General features: G+C 36.9%; 3 protein-coding genes across 4 annotated transcripts; all 3 read left to right on the top strand.

The window, feature by feature from the left end:
- The first annotated feature begins 370 nt into the window (after nt 1–370).
- LOC135946606 (uncharacterized) lies at nt 371–4,659 on the top strand. 2 transcript variants are annotated; one of them, XM_065494894.1, is made up of 12 exons: nt 371–519; nt 1,354–1,603; nt 1,672–1,841; nt 1,908–2,263; nt 2,323–2,664; nt 2,735–2,829; nt 2,884–2,934; nt 3,010–3,090; nt 3,144–3,295; nt 3,356–3,554; nt 3,971–4,141; nt 4,541–4,659. In XM_065494894.1, exons 2-12 carry the CDS (start codon nt 1,378–1,380, stop codon nt 4,561–4,563), a joined length of 1,866 nt encoding a protein of 621 aa, XP_065350966.1. In that variant the 5' UTR covers nt 371–519; nt 1,354–1,377; the 3' UTR covers nt 4,564–4,659. The 2 variants fall into 2 exon arrangements, with proteins under 2 accessions (XP_065350966.1, XP_065350967.1); XM_065494895.1 differs by lacking the exon at nt 2,884–2,934.
- Nucleotides 4,660–6,102: 1,443 nt separating this feature from the next.
- On the top strand, nt 6,103–12,475 carry LOC135946355 (insulin-degrading enzyme-like). Its single transcript, XM_065494565.1, has 16 exons — nt 6,103–6,247; nt 7,123–7,330; nt 7,383–7,675; nt 7,767–7,969; nt 8,639–8,839; nt 8,897–9,034; nt 9,493–9,596; nt 9,655–9,853; nt 10,159–10,268; nt 10,323–10,467; nt 10,522–10,632; nt 10,689–10,809; nt 11,015–11,212; nt 11,274–11,431; nt 11,533–12,006; nt 12,069–12,475. Exons 1-16 carry the CDS (start codon nt 6,103–6,105, stop codon nt 12,174–12,176), a joined length of 2,916 nt encoding a protein of 971 aa, XP_065350637.1. The 3' UTR covers nt 12,177–12,475.
- Nucleotides 12,476–13,429: 954 nt separating this feature from the next.
- Nucleotides 13,430–19,683, top strand: LOC135946354 (insulin-degrading enzyme-like). Its single transcript, XM_065494564.1, has 16 exons — nt 13,430–13,574; nt 14,456–14,663; nt 14,716–15,008; nt 15,324–15,526; nt 16,194–16,394; nt 16,452–16,589; nt 16,975–17,078; nt 17,137–17,335; nt 17,641–17,750; nt 17,805–17,949; nt 18,004–18,114; nt 18,178–18,298; nt 18,507–18,707; nt 18,769–18,926; nt 19,031–19,504; nt 19,561–19,683. Exons 1-16 carry the CDS (start codon nt 13,430–13,432, stop codon nt 19,666–19,668), a joined length of 2,919 nt encoding a protein of 972 aa, XP_065350636.1. The 3' UTR covers nt 19,669–19,683.
- Nucleotides 19,684–19,917: the final 234 nt, after the last annotated feature.

Raw genomic sequence — 19,917 nt, 5'->3', positions numbered from 1 at the left:
ATTACTGTGCAACACACGGTAACTCTTCCTTTTTCGTGGTCCTGCTGAACCACTGCTTTCGAGTTGTTGATCCATTTTGGTCCTTTTATTATCAGAAGGAAACCAAAATGTAGATCAGTATATATGCTATATGCACAGGCAAACTCAAAACCAAAACAACAATCCATACGCAGATTCGTTCATATGGAAGCCCAGGCAGAATGCACGAACAACCAGCGCGCGCTTTCTAGGTAAATTAATTTAGCGGGCAAAGCGTTGCACACACAGAAGCCAATCAGCGTTGAGTGTCGATTTGGTCTCCAGACGCCACCGCAGACCGCACACTACTGCATTGCTTCCTTACCTCACGATCGGTAATTTCATTATTGTTGTCTCGCACTCTGTTCCGGCTAAAATATTCGCCGAAATCACTCTTGCGATCAAAACAACGAGATAGTCGTGACAGTGAATGTAGAAGAAAACGGACTACATCTTCTTAATAATAAATTACCGACTCTTGTTGGAAACACAATAAGCAAGGTTAGTTCCTAAATAAGTGTTGATTATGTATTTTTTGTTTGTGTCAATGCATGTCCCGAATTTTAAGTGCGCGCAGTTATATTTGCGAAGTCACACATGTAAATAATTGAAGATAAACTGTGTAAATGTATGTACATGCACACATGATAATGCATGAACATGCATGCATGAATGTACTTTGTGCATGTTTCGTAAATGCATGTACTTTGTGCATGTGTAAATGGATAATTATATAATGACATAGATATGCACAAAAAATGCATATTGCACATACATGCATGTACATATTGCATTTATTTACATGCATGTACATAATGCATTTACATGCATGTATGTACATAATGCATTTACATGCATGTATGTACGTAATGCATTTACGTGCATGTATGTACATTAATGCATTTACATGCATGTATGTACGTAATGCATTTACGTGCATGTATTTACATAATGCATTTACATACATGCATGTACATAATGCATTATTTACTTGCATGTATGTACATAATGCATTTACATGCATGTAAATATGTACATAATGCATGTACATGCATGTGTACATAATGAATGCACGTGCATGTGTACATAATATTGCATGAATATTGCACATACATTTACATGCATGAATGAATATGCATACTTAATTAAAGCACTGAATTCTGACCAAAAGTCTCAATTGGATTGTTATTTTTGTTGATTTTATTCTGTGTGCATGTTTTTGCTCAGCAGTGCAAAAAAGAATCAGAAACAGCAATAATGAATACTTAAATTTTGTTAATTATTTCGTCAATTTCATTTGTAAATGAATATGTTTTAATTATTTCTAATTCATAGGTTGCTCCAGTTAAACTTTTAATCATGACGAGCCAATCTCGACCTTCACCAGAGAAGGCTAATCAAGAAGGACGTAATTACGTCGTTATTGAATGGTTCCAGTCGAAAAAAACGCAAGTTTGTTTGGTTGACGAAGTAAACAATATGGATGATCCCCCCAAAAAAGGAACCAAGAAGTACAACGTGATTTCTGGAAAAGATAAAAGTGGCAGGCTTGAAACAAAACCAGCTCTGATTTTACATGGCCCAGGTAATTTTTAGTTTTTAACCATCTCTAAAGTAAGTTTTGTTTTTATTAATAATTATTTGTTAAATTAGGCACTTTTTGTGAAATGCAAGAGATGGAAAAATTGAGGAAACTTGACGCTGACTGTGTTTTCCCTGGAGAGAGACCCAAAAGGATCCGAAGGTTGCCTGCCAAAAATTTAGAAACTGCCGATGAGGAAGATAGACCGAGATCTCCGTCAAAGAAAATGGGGAAAAAAGCGGTATATATAAATATATCTATATATTTTTATCAATTGTGTTGCATGTTTCATTATATTAATTTCTAGCATGGAACCAGTAACATGCAAATTGATCTGTTAAATGCAATATCAAGAGCTAAAGAGGTGAATTTGCCAAGCGATGAAGACGAAAACAACACCTCTCTTGATGGTCCAGGAGCCACTCAAGAAAATCTGGGCAAAGAACGCAAGAAAGCGAGCAAGAAATGCAGTACTCAAGAGAAAAGGGCGCCAAAGACGAACACTGTGACTAAGACTGGAGCTGCTAATAAGGACACCACCACCCAGAAAGTCAATATTCACAGTTCCCAAGAGAGGAGCAGGCCTCTGGCCAAATCCGCTGGTTCCATGAGGCTGGACGGAGGTCGTGGAAATAACAGGCCGACTGCTGGATCGTCTAAGATGTAATGATATCAAATTATTTGATTTTTGCAATTGGTAATTTTGTTTCTACAAATGAAAGGCCTGAGAAAGGAAAGGAGAAGGTTCAGTTTACTGAGAGTTTAGCAGCAGGAACCGGTGATGGAGAAGATAGCGACACCTCTTTTGATGGTCCAGGAGCAACCCAAGAAAATGTGGGCAAAGAAAGCAAGAAAGCAAGCAAGAAATACAGTACTCAAGAGAAAAGGGCGCCAAAGACGAACACGGTGACTAAGACTGGAGCTGCTAATAAGGACACCACCACCCAGAAAGTCAATATTCACAGTTCCCAAGAGAGGAGCAGACCTCTGGCCAAATCCGGTGATTCCATGAGGCTGGACGGAGGTCGTGGAAATTACAGGTCGACTGCTGGATCGTCTAAGATGTAATGATATAAAATTATTTATTAAAATTTAGCTTTTTCAATTGGTAATTCTATTTTACACATGTCACAGGCTTGAGAAGGAGCATGACGAAGATGCTGACAGCACAGATCATCGTGAAGTTGAGACACATTCATCCGAAGAAAGACGGCGTCAGATTCAAAGAGGTAAAAATTATAAATGATCATTTTTTATATTATGCACTTAAATTTAATTCTTAGAGTGGTCATCTGATGGCCTTTTTTCTGATTGGGATGACGCTGTCGTTCAAGGTGCGATAAATATATATCTGTTAGCGGGCAAAATAAGGGCTATTCACCCAACTGTTTAATTGATTTTTATTGTAGGTGAGAGCAGTCACGAGGTTGACCCTTTACCATCAAGGTCGTCTCAGTTTGTGGGTAAAAAACCAAGTCTGGCCAGTGAAGGTGAAGTTTTGTTTTTTATTTATTTTTATGTATATAATAAATCTCAAATTTAGACCGATCTTGTTGCTGCTCAGTGGAAATGCTACAGTTAATTCACGTGCTGGATAGCAAAATTGACCTGCTCCTTAAGTCCAGTGCTGCTATGAGAGGAACGCAAGCTGCTTCCGATGAACCTGATTTGCTACAGATTGTGTGCAACAATTACGTAAGTCAATTTTAATTTCAGTTTTCATATCATATTTTGATCCCAAATTTCATGATACAGAACTACATCGGCAATGGCTACGTGCTCCTGAGAGGAAGATACGCTTCGGTTGATATGTACACGAGTCAGCGTCCTGCGAGATTTGTCACTCAAATGACAAAGGCCGTGTTTGGAGATGACATTTTGAGCAGGTCCCGTCTGAATGCTGAGCGAGGAGACTTCCTTGCACTTGACTGCAAGCTCGTTGAGTGCATTTTCCGTAAGTGCCTCTCTCTTCTCCTTTTGGTTATCTGAATACTTAATTCTTTAGAGCTTGCTTTCACTGTGGTTATTATATGTTAGATTTTTTAGGCAAAAATATGCAGCTAATTTCAGGTCTGAGAAATTTTGAGATGGCTAAATTAATGTTGTACAGTTTGAGAGAGCGCAAAACACGTAGTTTTTCTTTGAAAATTTCACCATTTGCCATTTATTATCCTAAATCACGTGTAGGAGTTTTAAATTTTAAAATGCTTTGAGTTTAAAAAAAACCGAAAAGTCAATAAAGATAATTATTATTTTACGTGTTTATTATTTTTCTGTTTTGCTGCATGAAAGAATTTATTCTGTGAGGTGATTGATTATATTAAATCATATGAGCATAAAGGTAATCTTGCAAAACTTTTCTAATTTTAGTAAGCCAGAGAGCGTACTGCGAGATGAACAATCTCACCCCACTGACTATGGCAGCAACCAGAAGAATCGTTTCGAATGTTTGTCAGCGTGCTAATCCCAACACAAGTGTGTGGACCAGCCATGGCTATCGACAGTTGACAGAAGTTGTTCCCACTGCTGACTGTGATGATGGTGAGTAATTATTTAAATTGTGATCCTTTCTTTTAAATCTATATATTACTAGAATTGCTCGATGAAAGTAGAAATAATAGTACCACATTAAAATACGCATTAATTAATTTTTTAAAAATTGCCTTTCTAATTTGATACAATATCGTAAACAAATCAGAGCCCTTTTAACAAATTGTTTTTATGCCGAAAATATCATACTTTCCGGCCAATCATCATTGAATCGTCGAGATAGATGCATATCATTGATTTTGTTTCTGGTTTCTGTGACGGTTTATTTGGATGGCAAAGATGAACCTGTTTTTTTTTTAATTTTTGGGATTAGGCTATGGCAAATTTATCAGGAAAACGCGAGTTGCACTTTTTTTAAATTAATGTACATCTCAATTGATTTGTTTTTAGCTAGCCACACAGACACAGAATGATCCGCAGCTTATGAGGTGAGAAGTTACTCCAAAAAGTTTATTTTTGTATTTTGAAAATCGGTATCAATAAAATACAGCAATTTAGGTTCCTAAAAATGCAAATTTTATTCAAAATATTGCCATTTATGGTTTTCAAGCAAAGCTGTTTCATATGTTTAAGCAATATTATCGCTCAATCTTATTTAATAATTTTAATTAATTTATTCTTTAATTATTTTCTCGTTTGCATTTCATGAGTTCATTAATTTTGGAATTTTCTGTAAGAGCAAAGACACCTAAGACAGGCAAAAACTTTAAAGCAGCAAAACATTTCCTTTTATTGAGAAAAAAATGAGCTTTTTTAGATCATGTAATTAACACACAGCTTTTATGAATTTAATACAAGGCTTAAAAACGTATTAGTGAATTTAAATCCCCTGTTCAGTTATAACGCGCTTGGCTTGGCTAGATAGCATATTTCTTGCTTCTTGCTCATTACCACTTCCATTATTGCATAAAAAACATGCTCTTTTTTGGTTGCAGTTATTAACGAACAAGAAATATGCATACTTGAGCCATTCTGGCTCATTTTTATTTTCGATCGCTCATTTATTTGGAACATTCCTGCTCTCCACCTCAGTTCTCGTGATTTGCTGGCTAAGGCGTGCATATTTCTTGCATGTAAACGCTTTTTGCTTTTTATTGCCTCCTCATATTGTTGCAATAATGCAAGCGTTAATGTGCAATAAAATTGAATTGACTGTCAAGTCAGTGCTAGCGCGTTTCAGCAGTAAATGGGATTAAAAAAAACTAATTTGAATCAAACGGGAGGGAGTACAGAGCTGCAATTGTGAGCATGAATGAGCCAGAATAATCCTAGAAACGAACTGAGGTTGCGAGCAACAATGTTTAAAAAAGTGTCTATATATGAGCGAGCAACAGAGGCGTTTTTGAGCGAGTAGCTTGAGCAGATAAAAGCACCTTTGAGCGATAAAAAGCACAAATGAGCCAGAAAAATCCTAGCGAGCAAGAAAGAGCCAATATGTTCCATATACGTGCCTAAATGAGCGAGCAACAAAAGCGTTTTTGAGCGAGCAGCAAGGGCAGCAGAAAGCAGCATTGAGCGAAAAATAGCAGAAACGAGCCAGGAACCGAACTTAGGTTGCGAGCAAGAAAGAGCAAGAATGTCCCAAATACGTGTGTAAATGAGCGAGCAAGAAAGAGCGGCAAAAAGCCGCTCAGAATTTTCTGCTGGGTAAACCGGATGGAACCGATGCAGAGCATTGATTTCTCCCGTCAGATTAGCCAATGACCAGATATTCTGCTTCAAAGTAAGGACGAAAGAGGAGAAAATTACAAATTTAACCTTCGCATATTTGTTTCCTTCTCGATCTCAAAATCAGGAATTTTCCTGTCAGGGTTGTGAAATTGCTGCGCAGGTAACAAAATGAATTTTTAGAATTTTTAGACTTCCACGCGCTCTTGTTGGCGTATTTAAAGAGCTTGCATCGTAAAATAGTTCTCTCTTCTAGACCGCTCTCCACAGCGACAGTTTCCACGATGATCCAGATATTCGAAAAAATCACGAAAAGTCCAGAGGACAAAAGAGATTACCGAGGCCTAATTTTGGACAATGAGCTACGGGTATTACTCATCAGCGACCCAGAAACTGACAAGGCAGCAGCTGCGCTCTCAGTTAACGTTGGTAAGTATATTTTATAGTGATAATCATCATTTTATGTATATTGGAATGAGTTGTTCCAGATATGAGAAAGCCATTTTTCTCATTTAATGGTGAATCACTTCATTACTTTATTTTTACTGCACCTGCGTGTGTTGTTGAAATAACCAAGCGACTAATTTCATCTAAAGTAAAAAATATACAACTTTTGAGCATAAAATAATGTGCTTCATTATCATATTAAAAAAGTTTTTATATGTTTCTAATATTATGAATCTATGCTCTGTATGGAACTTTTATGCTATATATTGAATATTATTATAATTATTTAAAGATGTGACACGCAAAAACTGTAATAGGGTGTATATGTTCAGAGTATGAAACACCAAAGAATGTTATGGCATTCTATTCTAGGCATTCTATCAATTCAACTTGCGTCGCATTGTGAAACGCGCATTAATTACGTGTGCTCTTTGCTGTTTGAGAATCAGAACAATGCTTGGAATGGTGAAGTTTGCTGTTTGTATGCCTTTTAGGGGGGCTCTCGTTTTTATGCGAGGCTGTGACAAAATTCCTTCCATTTGGTAGGAATTTGTATAAAGCAATAAAAAGCCGAACAAACGCTTCAACGGTAAACTTATGTAAAATTTCGACTTATTTTAAAATATTTAATCTAAGTTCATTTTACAATTCCATGAATTTGCCGGATAATCAGATAAATATCAGCAGCAAAAAATGGAGTTATTTGTTTTTCATAAAATATGGAGTTGAAAATCGGGTTTAACGTGTACTTTAACATGCTCCAAATTCCATTGCACTTTTCAAGTCTTAAAAATTAAAGAACATAACTATTTGAAATGTTTTAGTGCTCTTAATATACAAATGATTGTTTCTTTCAGGTCAATTGAGCGATCCCAATGGACTCGATGGCTTGGCTCACTTTCTGGAGCATATGCTGCGCCTTGGAACGGAAAAGTACCCACGCGAGAACGAGTACAAAAAATTCTTGTCAGAGCATGGCGGACATTCAAATGCACACACCTGCATGGAAAAAACGACCTTCTACTTTAACGTCGCCCCTAAACACTTGACCAACGCATTAGACATGTAAAGATGAGTTAAAATTAACAAAAATCACAAATAATGATTTTGCATAAAGTTTTTCTCAGTTCTTTAAGGCCCCTCTCTTCACCGAGGACGCGACAGACCGAGAAGTTCAAGCCGTCAATTTAGAGAATGAAGAATGTGTGGCAGATGATTCATGGCGTTTACACCAGCTGGAAAGGAGCACCAGCATCAAGGACCATCCCTACAGTAAATTTTGCGGTGGCAACTTGCAAACGTTGGTCGAAGATCCCAAGAAAAATGGAATAAATGTCAGGGAGGCTCTGCTCAAGTTCCACAGAGATTACTACTCGTCCAACATCATGTCGCTCGTGATCCTCGGCAAAGGTGCGATATAAAACTAATTTCAGTTAAAATTTTTTACCAGAGTTTGAAAGAAGGGTAACATATGGACATTTTCAAATATTTAATTTTACAGACTCTTTAGACGAACTGCAAGATACAGCTGTGAATTTGTTTGGAACAATTGTGAACAAAAAAGTCGCTCTGCCCAAGTGGCCTGGAAATCCTTTTGGCCCAGAGCAGCTGAAAAAGAAAATACTGGCTGTGCCAATAAAAAACTGGCGATCACTTAGCGTCACCTTTCCCATTCCTGACATGAAGCAGCACTACAAAGCAGGCGTAAGCATATAATATTTTGTAGTTTAGTCATCGGAGGTGGTTTCTTGATCAATTCTACTACGTAAGAATTATCAGCAGCTCCAAATCGGTCAGTTTGACAAGGTTGGGAAATAATTAGATTTCTAAATTTATAATGTTCTTTTTTAGATTAAACTGGGAGTTCTATTTCTATTGCAAATTTTAAGCTAATATTAATTCAATCATGCTGATATTTAAAGAGGGACGACTCAAATCAATGCCACAATTACGCTCCATAAAATGTATTTATAGACATACAGGATAAAATCATCTCCCAACGCTTGCCTCATTTCGTTGCGTTTATTTAGACACAAAAGGAGATTTTATTATATTTAAGAAAAGTCTAAAAAGGCATTTAGTAGATCTTCAAAAGTATTTAATCGTTCGGAAAAAGAAATCTGCAAAAAAATAAAATCATCAGCAAATGATAGGAAATTTTTTCATCTTTTAAAAATATGGTTTTTACAAACAAATTACTTTTTTTGTAACTTAAAACATATTTTCTGCAATAGTTTTTTCCAAAAAATGGGAAAATTGAAGTGGGAGAATTCTAAAATTTTAGGTACCAAACAAATTATTTATTTTCTGCCGATCATTGCCTGTTGTATCTTAATTTTAATTTAATTTTCTAATTGTTTTCTGTGATTTCAGCCAAATAGGTACTTAAGCCGCCTGATTGGTCACGAAAGCAGCGGCAGCTTGCTCTCTGCTCTGAAAAAGCGTGGCTGGTCAAGTCATCTGATTGCCGGATGCAGCTCAGTGGCAAGGGACATTTCCTTTTTCGCTGTGAACGTTGATCTGACTGAAAAGGGTCTCGAGAACGTTGACAACATCGTTGATCTCATCTTCCAGGTACTCTTGCAGTGCAACGCTCTGTGAGAAATCAATCAATCACGCTTCTACTTTTAGTATATCAATCTGCTTCGGCAAGAAGATCCACAGGAATGGATTTTCAAAGAATATGTGGAAATCACTAACATGAGTTTCCGGTTCAAAGACAAAGAATCGCCCAGGGATTATGTTGTCGACCTGGTTGAAGACCTGCTGGTGAGTTGACATTAGGAATTTTATATCAAATCACAATCAATTATTAAACACTTTTTCAGAGCTTTTATTAGATAGTTCAACAGTTAATTAAAAATTTGGAGTATTTTCACTACAAAATTTCATATTAAATCCTCTGCTAATCTGCACTTTGGCGTAAAAATAATTCGATTTTCATATTGAAAATAAAAATTGGTAGAAGTAGCAATCAAGAAATAATATTTTTGTATTTAAACATTTCTTCTTATTACCACGTCTATCAGAACTTATTTCAGTTTTCAGCATGACACTTTAAATATTTTAAAGCATTTTTATCGGGTATCAAATGGACGATAGCAGAATTATTGTAACTATGCAGTGTTAAAAGTGCATTAAAGAATCCGAAATTAGCAAAAGTACAGTGGTTCCAGTGGTTGGCGACTTTTAAAACATTTAAGAAAAGTGAATTTTGCCTATTCTAGAAATACCCAATAGACGATGTGCTGACTGTAAGATATATATTATCTGAGTGGAAACCTGATCTTATAAATCAAGTGATGGAAAAGCTCACTCCAGATAACTGCAGGTTGAAAATTATTGAAAAATGCTCCGACTTTTGTTTAACTTTTCCTTCCTTCAATCAGGATTAGAATCGTATCGAAAGAGTTTGAATCAATTGCTGACCAGACTGAGAAATGGTACGGAGCCAAATACAAAATCGAAGACATTCCTTCAGAGCTGATTGAAAAGTGGAAGAATGCTAAGCCGATTGAAGAGCTGAAGTTGCCCAAAAAGAACGAGTTCATTCCAAGCAGCTTTGATATTTTGCCAAACGATGATAATGTGAGTTTCTGTGGTCCACGTGTCAAAGATTAATATGTTTGTTTTGATGAAGTAAACAGAATATGTCTATTTTCCTGCAATAGTTTTACAATATTCTACTAAGGTTAAAACTGATCTTTATAAAGTTAACTTTAAATAATATTTATTGTGTTCAACTGATATTCCGGGCATTTTCCTCAATCCTAATTTCTTTATTAAGCCGAACCGGTCAGAAATTTGACAATGCGTTTTCATGTAATTTTCATTTTGTTTACGCATCAGAAAAATTTAGCTAAACAATCCTAACTCAATTGAATGTTTTGCAGCCCCCAAAGTATCCTGCAATCATTCACGAGACACAATTTGTACGGGTGTGGCACAAGAAGGATGACGAGTTTCTCCTCCCAAAATCAAACCTGATCTTCGAACTGACGAGGTACGCAACATGTCTAAAATTGGAATTTGTTCTAATTTTTATTTCAATTGTCAGTCCGTTTGCGTACGTGGACCCGCTCAGGGCAATCTTTAAACGTATTTACGTGTGTCTGGTTCATGACGCCCTGACTGAATATTCGCACGACGCCTCCCTGGCTTCTCTCCAGTTTAGTGTTGTGTACTCCGAATATGGCTTGAAGGTGAGTAAATCTAATGAAATTATATATTAGAGATATGCTTACTGTTTTTGACAGGTGAAAATCGCGGGATTTAACGACAAGCTACACATCCTGCTAACCAAAGTGCTCGACACGCTGTTCAATTTGGATGTTGACGAGGAACGCTATGAGATTTTCAAGGAATACGTATGTATTAATTAGGCTTGAATTTTCTTAGACTTATGTTTTTGTTCTTGATTTAGTATGAAAGGAATCTGACGAATTTTACAGCAGAACAACCATACACGCAGGCCACTCAATACCGATGGGAGTGTTTGATAGAAAAAAGATGGCTTAAAACTGAACTACTGGAAGCTACAAAATGTAAGCAATAATATTTTAATTTGAACCAGGCAATCATTGATATGCATTAGTACTCGATTTTCTCATTTTACGTCACTTTTGAATTCCTCGTTATTGATAAACTTTTTGACCATTTCACGTGATTCGCACCCCAATTTCTATAAATTGATCGCAGCAATAATTTCTCGTTTCCGCGTGCTTTTATAAAATTACTTTTTTTCCCCAGATCTGTCCTTCGATGGCCTTAAGAATTTCATCAAGGAGTTCTTCTCCATGATGCACATCGAGTGCCTGATCCACGGCAACACCAACAAAGCAGCAGCCCAGAAACTGATCAAACTGATCGAGAGCAAATTGCCCAAGAACGCGATGCCTTTGTTGCCACAGCATTTGCTGCTTTACCGAGACATGAAATTGGAGGATGGTTAAATTATACGCTCTTTGTGTAATTGTTTTTATAATAATCAATACTATGATTCTGGCAGGGAGCAACTATGTTTACGAAGTAACAAATGAAACGCACAAAACCTCCTGCGTCGACGTACACCTGCAGTGTCCGCCAAAAAGCACAGAGAGCAACATGCTGCTTCAGTTGTTCGTCCAAATCGCCAGCGAACCGTGCTCCAACGTGCTCAGGACCAAAGTCAGTTTTTTTTGTCGAATGAAATATTGTTTGTTAGATAACTTTGTTTAACAACAAATTGAATCAGATAATTCCATTAACTTTACGGATTTGAATTACAGGAGCAGCTCGGCTACTATGCGCGCTTGTCGCTGTCTTACAATGTGACGGGTCAAGGCGTGAGAATCTTGGTGCAGTCGGACAAGCATCCGACCTACGTGGACCACAAAATAGAGCAGTTTCTGCTGAGCATGAAGTCGTACCTCGAGGAAATGAGTGACGAGGAGTTTGAAAAGCACAAAGAAGCCCTGGCTGTACTGCGGCTGGAGAAGCCCAAGAAGATGAAACAACTGACGGATCTATTCTGGGACGAAATTGCTTACCAAACGTACTGCTTTGACCGGAACAATATCGAGGTCACCTTTCTCAAGACCATCACCAAGGACGACGTGATTAAGTTTTACAATGAGCACATCCACGCCGAGGGGGCCAAAAGGCGAAAGCTAGCGGTCCACGTGATATCAACCGCGGAAGGAGGCGCTGGATCTGCTGGCGCTGAGATTGACGAGTTTGAGCCGTTGTCGGTCGTCAGCAAGGTATTTCTTACTTTTTATACCAAAGAAAATAATTTATTAATAATTGATTGAATGTGTTGCAGCCAACGCGAATCGATGACATCTGCAGCTTCAAGAGTGGTCTGTCGACCTTTCCGCTTCTCCAGCCTTATGATTATCACAGGCCACAAGGTTCTAAAGCCAAACTTTAGAAACTCATAAGGACAGGAACGTCAATCTACTAATCTCTGAACCCCCAACTCCTGTCTTATTATCTTTTTCGTGTATTAGCAAACGAACATTACCACCTAGTTATAGGAACAAATATCAAGAACTAAAGTTGATATGGATGCACTATAGATGAAAATTGTTTAAAAACGATTTTATAAATCAACTATATCATTTTATAACCAAATTAATTTTACACACATGTATCTAGTGGCTGCCTGAAGGCTTTTAGACAAAACTGAAATGATCGAAAGAAATAAAACTGATTTAAAGTACACCAACACTTACCTGTTTTATTAGCCCAGAACTATTTGTCAACACGAAGTGCGGACAATTAAATAATCCAGAGCTCATGTTGCTTTAAAAATAAGAGATCTATTATAATACTGAAATTCGAGAAATATGAATCAATACAATCTTAAATGTCAAGAGACAAAATTAGATGTGAATAAATACTTGAAAGTGTTAACGCGAGAGAAAATCACTGTTTAATTTTGAACAATATGGATTTGTTTATATTTTAAAAATTATGCACTTAAAATTAACCTGGAACCTACTCGACAAGAACAGATTTGGCAAGTCGCGCTTTTTTACTTTCAGCATTTGGCAAACAGACCGTTGCAAACAGTAAAATATATTAAATGTTGAGTTTTTTCTTGAAAGTTTTGAATTAACTGCCATATCCTCGGTGAGATTTCTAATCGATCTCCTTTTATGTCTATAATCCGGTCATAGCACTGGAGAATTTATTATTAAAGCATTTCACACATGTCGTTTGATATTTTTCGGTAGTCCATTGGCTACACGTTTTCCATTTTCGAACAAAATACAAGACACCTTGGGAAAATTGTGGAGAAAATGAATACAAATTAACATAAGAACACCCCATGAAGAATATATAACTTTTTCATTATCAAAATCGGCATTGATAAACCGGAGGGAACCGACGCAAAGCATTAATTTCTCCCGTCAAATTAGCCAATGACCAGATAATATTCTACTTCAAAGTAAGGACGTGAAGAGGAGAAAATTACAAATTTAACCTTCGCATATTTGTTTCCTTCTCGATCTCAAAATCAGGAATTTTCCTGTCAGGGTTGTGAAATTGCTGCGCAGGTAACAAAATGAATTTTTAGAATTTTTAGACTTCCACGCGCTCTTGTTGGCGTATTTAAAGAGCTTGCAGCGTAAAATAGTTCTCTCTTCTAGACCGCTCTCCACAGCGACCGTTTCCACGATGGTCCAGGTATTCGAAAAAATCACGAAAAGTCAAGAGGACAAAAGAGATTGCCGAGGCCTAATTTTGGACAATGAGCTACGGGTATTACTCATCAGCGACCCAGAAACTGACAAGGCTGCAGCTGCGCTCTCAGTTAACGTTGGTAATTATATTTTATAGTGAAATTCATCGTTTTATGAATATTGAAATGAGTTGTTCCAGATGTGAGAAAGCCATTTTTCTCATTTAATGGTGAATCAATTCATTATTTTAATTTCACTAGACCTGCGTGAGTTTGTTGCGCTAACCAAGCGACTATATAATTTCATCCAAAGTAAAATTTTTTAACCTTTGTGTATGAAATAAAAGGTGCTTAATATTTAAAAGTGTTTTAAATATTTAAAAGTGTTTTAAATATTATATATCTATACTCGATAAGGAATTTTTATACTATTAAATATTATTATTATCATCATTCAACGATGTGACACAAAAGCTGTAATGGGGTGTATAGTTTCAGAATATGAAACACTAATGAATGTTATGTAGAACAATTCTATCAATTCATCTTGCCTTGCATCTTAAATCACGTATTAATTACGTGTGCTCTTTGCTGTTTGAGAATCAGAACAATGCTTGGAATGGTTAAGCTTGGTGATTGTATGCCTTTTAGGGGGGGCTCTCGTTTTTATGCGAGGCTGTGACGAAATTAATTCCATTTGGTAGGAATATGCAGAGCAAAAAAAGCTGAACGAAAGCTTCGACGGTAAACTTATGTAAAATTTCAACTTATTTTAAAATATTTTTTCTAAGTTCATTTTACAATTCCATGAATTTGCCGGATAATCAGATAAATATCAGCAGCAAAAAATGGAGTTATTTGTTTCTCATAAAATATGGAGTTGAAAATCGGGTTTAACGCGTAATTTAACATGCTCCAAATTCCATTGCACTTTTCAAGTCTTAAAAGAACAAGTCTTAAAGAACCTATAATTATTTGAAAAAGTGTAGTGCTCTTAATATACAAATGATTGTTTCTTTCAGGTTACATGAGCGATCCCAATGGACTCGATGGCTTGGCTCACTTTCTGGAGCACATGCTGTTCCTCGGAACGGAAAAGTACCCAAGCGAGAACGAGTACGAAAAATTCTTGTCAGAGCATGGCGGCAGTTCAAATGCATACACCTGCATGGAAAACACGACCTTCTACTTTGACATCGCCCCTAAACACTTGACCAACGCATTAGATATGTAAAGAAGAGTTAAAATTAACTAAACTCACAAATAATGATCCTGCATAAAGTTTTTCTCAGTTCTTTAAGGCCCCTCTCTTCACCGAGGACGCGACAGACCGAGAAGTAAAAGCCGTCAATTCGGAGTATGAAAAAAATTTGGCCGATGAATCAAGGCGTTTACTACAGTTGGAAAGGAGCACCAGCATCAAGGACCATCCCTACAGTAAATTTGGCACTGGCAACTTGCAAACGTTGGTCGACGATCCCAAGAAAAATGGAATTAATGTCAGGGAGGCGCTGCTCAAGTTCCACAGAGATTACTACTCGTCCAACATCATGTCGCTCGTGATCCTCGGCAAAGGTGCGATATAAAAATAATATCAGTTAAAATTGTTTACCAGAGTTTGGAAGAAGGGTGGAAATGTGGATATTTTCCAGTAATTTCTTTATCACCAAATTTTCTATATTTTTTGGTATATCAAAACCAGAAATCATCAATAAGTAAAATTAAATCTTATATTATCCAAATATGTTAAAAGTAACTCTCAGTGCATGTTTAAAGGTTAAAATTGTGTTTTTTCCAAAAGTCTCTGCTTCTTCAATGAAACGAAACGCTATGGTTTTGAATAAATTTCACAGCATGTTCTATTCATTTAATATAAAATATATTTTACAGACTCTTTAGACGAACTGCAAGATACAGCTGTGAATTTGTTTGGAACAATTGAGAACAAAAAAGTCGCTCTGCCCAAGTGGCCTGGAAATCCTTTTGGCCAAGAGCAGCTGCAAAAGAAAGGACTGGCTGTGCCAATAAAAGACTGGCGATCACTTAGCGTCATCTTTCCCATTCCTGACATGAAGCAGCACTACAAAGCAGGCGTAAGCATATAATATTTTGTAGTTTAGTCATCGGAGGTGGTTTCTTGATCAATTCTACTACGTAAGAATTATCAGCAGCTCCAAATCGGTCAGTTTGACAAGGTTGGGAAATAATTAGATTTCTAAATTTATAATGTTCTTTATTAGATTAAACTGGGAGTTCTATTTCTATTGCAAATTTTAAGCTAATATTAATTCAATCATGCTGATATTTAAAGAGGGACGACTCAAATCAATGCCACAATTACGCTCCATAAAATGTATTTATAGACATACAGGCTAAAATCATCTCCCAACGCTTGCCTCATTTCGTTGCGTTTATTTAGACACAAAAGGAGATTTTATTATATTTAAGAAAAGTCTAAAAAGGCATTTAGTAGATCCTCAAAATTTAATCGTCCGGAAAAAGAAATCTGCAAAAAAATAAAATCAACAGCAAATGATAGGAAAATTTTTTCATCTTTTAAAAATATGGTTTTTACAAACAAATTACTTTTTTTGTAACTTAAAACATATTTTCTGCAATAGTTTTTTTGAAAAATTGGGAAAATTGAAGTGGGAGAATTCTAACATTTTAGGTACCAAACAAATTATTTATTTTCTGCCGATCATTGCCTGTTGTATCTTAATTTTGATTTAATTTTCTAATTATTTTCTGGGATTTCAGCCAAATAGGTACTTAAGCCGCCTGATTGGTCACGAAAGCAGCGGCAGTTTGCTCTCTGCTCTGAAAAAGCGTGGCTGGTCAAGTCATCTGAATGCCGGATGCAGGTCTGTGGCCAGGGACATTTCCTTTTTCGCTGTGAACGTTGATCTGACTGAAAAGGGTCTCGAGAACGTTGACAACATCGTTGATCTCATCTTCCAGGTTCTCCTGCAGTACAAAGCTCTGTGGGAAATCAATCAATCACGCTTCTACTTTTAGTATATCAATCTGCTTCGGCAAGAAGACCCAAAGGAATGGATTTTCAAAGAATATGTGGAAATCACTAACATGAGTTTCCTGTTCAAAGACAAAGAATCGCCCAGGGATTATGTTGTCGACCTGGTTGAAGACCTGCTGGTGAGTTGACATTAGGAATTTTATATCAAATCACAATAAATTATTAAACACTTTTTCAGAGCTGTCATTAGATAGTTCAACAGTTAATTAAAAATTTGGAGTATTTTCACTACAAAATTTCATATTAAATCCTGCTAATCTGCACTTTGGCGTAAAAATAATTCGATTTTCATACTGAAAATAAAAATTGGTGGAAGTAGCAATCAAGAAATTATATTTTTGTATTTAAAGCATTTTTATCGGGTATCGAATGGACGATAGCAGAATTATTGTAACATGCAGTGTTAAAAGTGCATTAAAGAATCCGAAATTTGCAAAAGTACAGTGGTTCCAGTGGTTGGCAGCTTTTAAAACATTTAAGAAAAGTCAATTTTGCCTATTCTAGAATTACCCAATAGACGATGTGCTGACTGTAGGATATTTATTATCTGAGTGGAAACCTGATCTTATAAATCAAGTGATGGAAAAGCTCACTCCAGATAACTGCAGGTTGAAAATTATTGAAAAATGCTCCGACTTTTGTTTAACTTTTCCTTCCTTCAATCAGGATTAGAATCGTATCGAAAGAGTTTGAATCAATTGCTGACCAGACTGAGAAATGGTACGGAACCAAATACAAAATCGAAGACATTCCTTCAGAGCTGATTGAAAAGTGGAAGAATGCTAAGCCGATTGAAGAGCTGAAGTTGCCCAAAAAGAACGAGTTCATTCCAAGCAGCTTTGATATTTTGCCAAACGATGATAATGTGAGTTTCTGTGGTCCACGTGTCAAAGATTAATATGTTTGTTTTGATGAAGTAAACAGAATATGTCTATTTTCCTGCAATAGTTTTACAATATTCTACTAAGGTTAAAACTGATCTTTATAAAGTTAACTTTAAATAATATTTATTGTGTTCAACTAATATTCCGGGCATTTTCCTCAATCCTAATTACTTTATTAAGCCAAACCGTTCAGAAATTTGACAATGCGTTTTCATGTAATTTTCATTTTGTTTACGTATAAGATAAATTTAGCTAAACAATCGTAACTCAATAGAATGTTTTGCAGCCCCCAAAGTATCCTGCAATCATTCACGAGACACAATTTGTACGGGTGTGGCACAAGAAGGATGACGAGTTTCTTCTCCCAAAATCAAACCTGATCATTGGACTGACTAGGTACGCAACATGTCTAAAATTTGAATTTGTTCTAATTTTTATTTCAATTGTCAGTCCGTTTGCGTACGTGGACCCGCTCAGGGTACACTTTACAGCTATTTACCTGTATTTGGTTGATGACGCCCTGACTGAATATTCGTACGACGCCTCCCTGGCTTCTCTCCAGTTTGGTGTTGTGAGCTCCGAATATGGCTTGATGGTGAGTAAATCTAATGAAACTATTAATTAGAGATGTGCTTACTGTTTTTGACAGGTGTTAATCGCGGGATTTAACGACAAGCTAGACATCCTGCTAACCAAAGTGCTCGACACGCTGATCAATTTAGAGGTCGACGAGAAACGCTATGAGATTTTCAAGGAATCTGTATTTATTTTAGGCTTGAATTTACTTAGATTTTTTAGACTGTTGTTTTTGTTCTTGACCTAGTATGAAAGGAATCTGAAGAATTTTGCAGCAGAACAACCATACACGCATGCAGGGCATTACCTTGGGGCGTGTTTGGTGGAAAAAAGATGGCTTTATACTGAACTACTGGAAGCTACCAAATGTAAGCAATAATATTTTAATAAACCAGCAATCATTGGTATGAATTAGTACTCGATTTTCTCATTTTACGTCACTTTTGAATTCCTCTTAATTGATAAAATAAACTTTTTGACCATTTCACGGGATTCGCACCCCAATTTCTATAAATTGATCGCCTCAATAACTTCACGTTTCCCAGTGCTTTTATAAAATTACCTTTTCTTCCACAGATCTGTCCTTCGATGGCCTTAACAAATTCATCAAGGATGAGTTCTTCTCCATGATGCACATCGAGTGCCTGTTCCACGGAAACGTGAACAAAGCAGAAGCCCAGAAACTGATCAAACTGATCGAGAGCAAATTGCCCAAGAACGTGATGCCTTTGTTTCCGCAGCATTTGCTGCTTTACCGAGACATGAAATTGGAGGATGGTTAAATTTTGCACTCTTTGTATAATTGTTTTTATAATAATCAATACTATGATTCTGGCAGGGAGCAACTATGTTTACGAAGTAACAAATGAAACGCACAAAACCTCCTGCGTCGACGTTCTTCTGCAGTGTCCGCCAAAATGCACAGAGAGCAACATACTGCTTGAGTTGTTCGTCCAAATCGCCAGCGAACCGTGCTACAACGAGCTCAGGACCAAAGTCAGTTAATTTTTTTGTCGAATGAAATATTGTTTGTTAGATAACTTTGTTTAACAACAAATTGAATCAGATGATTCCATTAAATTTACGGATTTGAATTACAGGAGCAGCTCGGCTACATTGTGGAATTGACGCTGTCTTACAATGGGACGGGTCAAGGCGTGAGAATCTTAGTGCAGTCGGACAAGCATCCGATCTATGTGGACCACAAAATTGAGGAGTTCCTGCTAAACATGAAGTCATTACTCGAGAAAATGAGCGACGAGGAGTTTGAACGGCACAAAGAAGCCCTGGCTGTACTGTGGCTGGAGAAGCCCAAGAAGATGATTCAACTGACGGATCTATTCTGCGTCGAAATTTCCAACCAAACGTACTGCTTTGACCGGGACAATATCGAGGTCGACTTTCTCAAGAGCATTACCAAGGACGACGTGATTAAGTTTTACAATGATCACATCCACGCCGAGGGGGCCAAAAGGCGAAAGCTGGCGGTCCACGTGTTGTCAACCGCGGAAGGAGGCGCTGGATCTGCTGGCGCTGACGTTGATGAGTTTGAACCCTTGTCAATCGTCAGCAAGGTACTTTTTAATTTTTACTATAGAAATAATTTATTAATTGATTGAATGTGTTGCAGCCAACGCGAATCGATGACATCTGCAGCTTCAAGAGTGGTCTGTCGACCTTTCCGCTTCTCCAGCCTTATGATTATCACAGGCCACAAGGTTCTAGAGCCAAACTTTAGAAACTCATAAGGACAGGAACGTCAATCTACTAATCTCTGACCCCCCACTCCTGTTTTATTATCTTTTTCGTGTATTGCCAAGCGAACATTACCACCTAGTTATAGAAACAAATATCAAGAACCAAAGTTGATATGGATGCACTATAGATGAAAATTGCTTAAAAACGATTTTATAAATCAACTATATCATTTTATAACCAAATTAATTTTACACACATGTATCTAGTGGCTGCCTGAAGGCTTTTAGAC

The sequence above is a fragment of the Cloeon dipterum genome, chromosome X (genome assembly GCF_949628265.1).
Source record: "Cloeon dipterum chromosome X, ieCloDipt1.1, whole genome shotgun sequence".
Classification (NCBI taxonomy): domain Eukaryota; kingdom Metazoa; phylum Arthropoda; class Insecta; order Ephemeroptera; family Baetidae; genus Cloeon; species Cloeon dipterum.
Note: the sequence above shows the minus strand (reverse complement) of the source record. Positions and strands in the feature narration are given on the sequence as shown.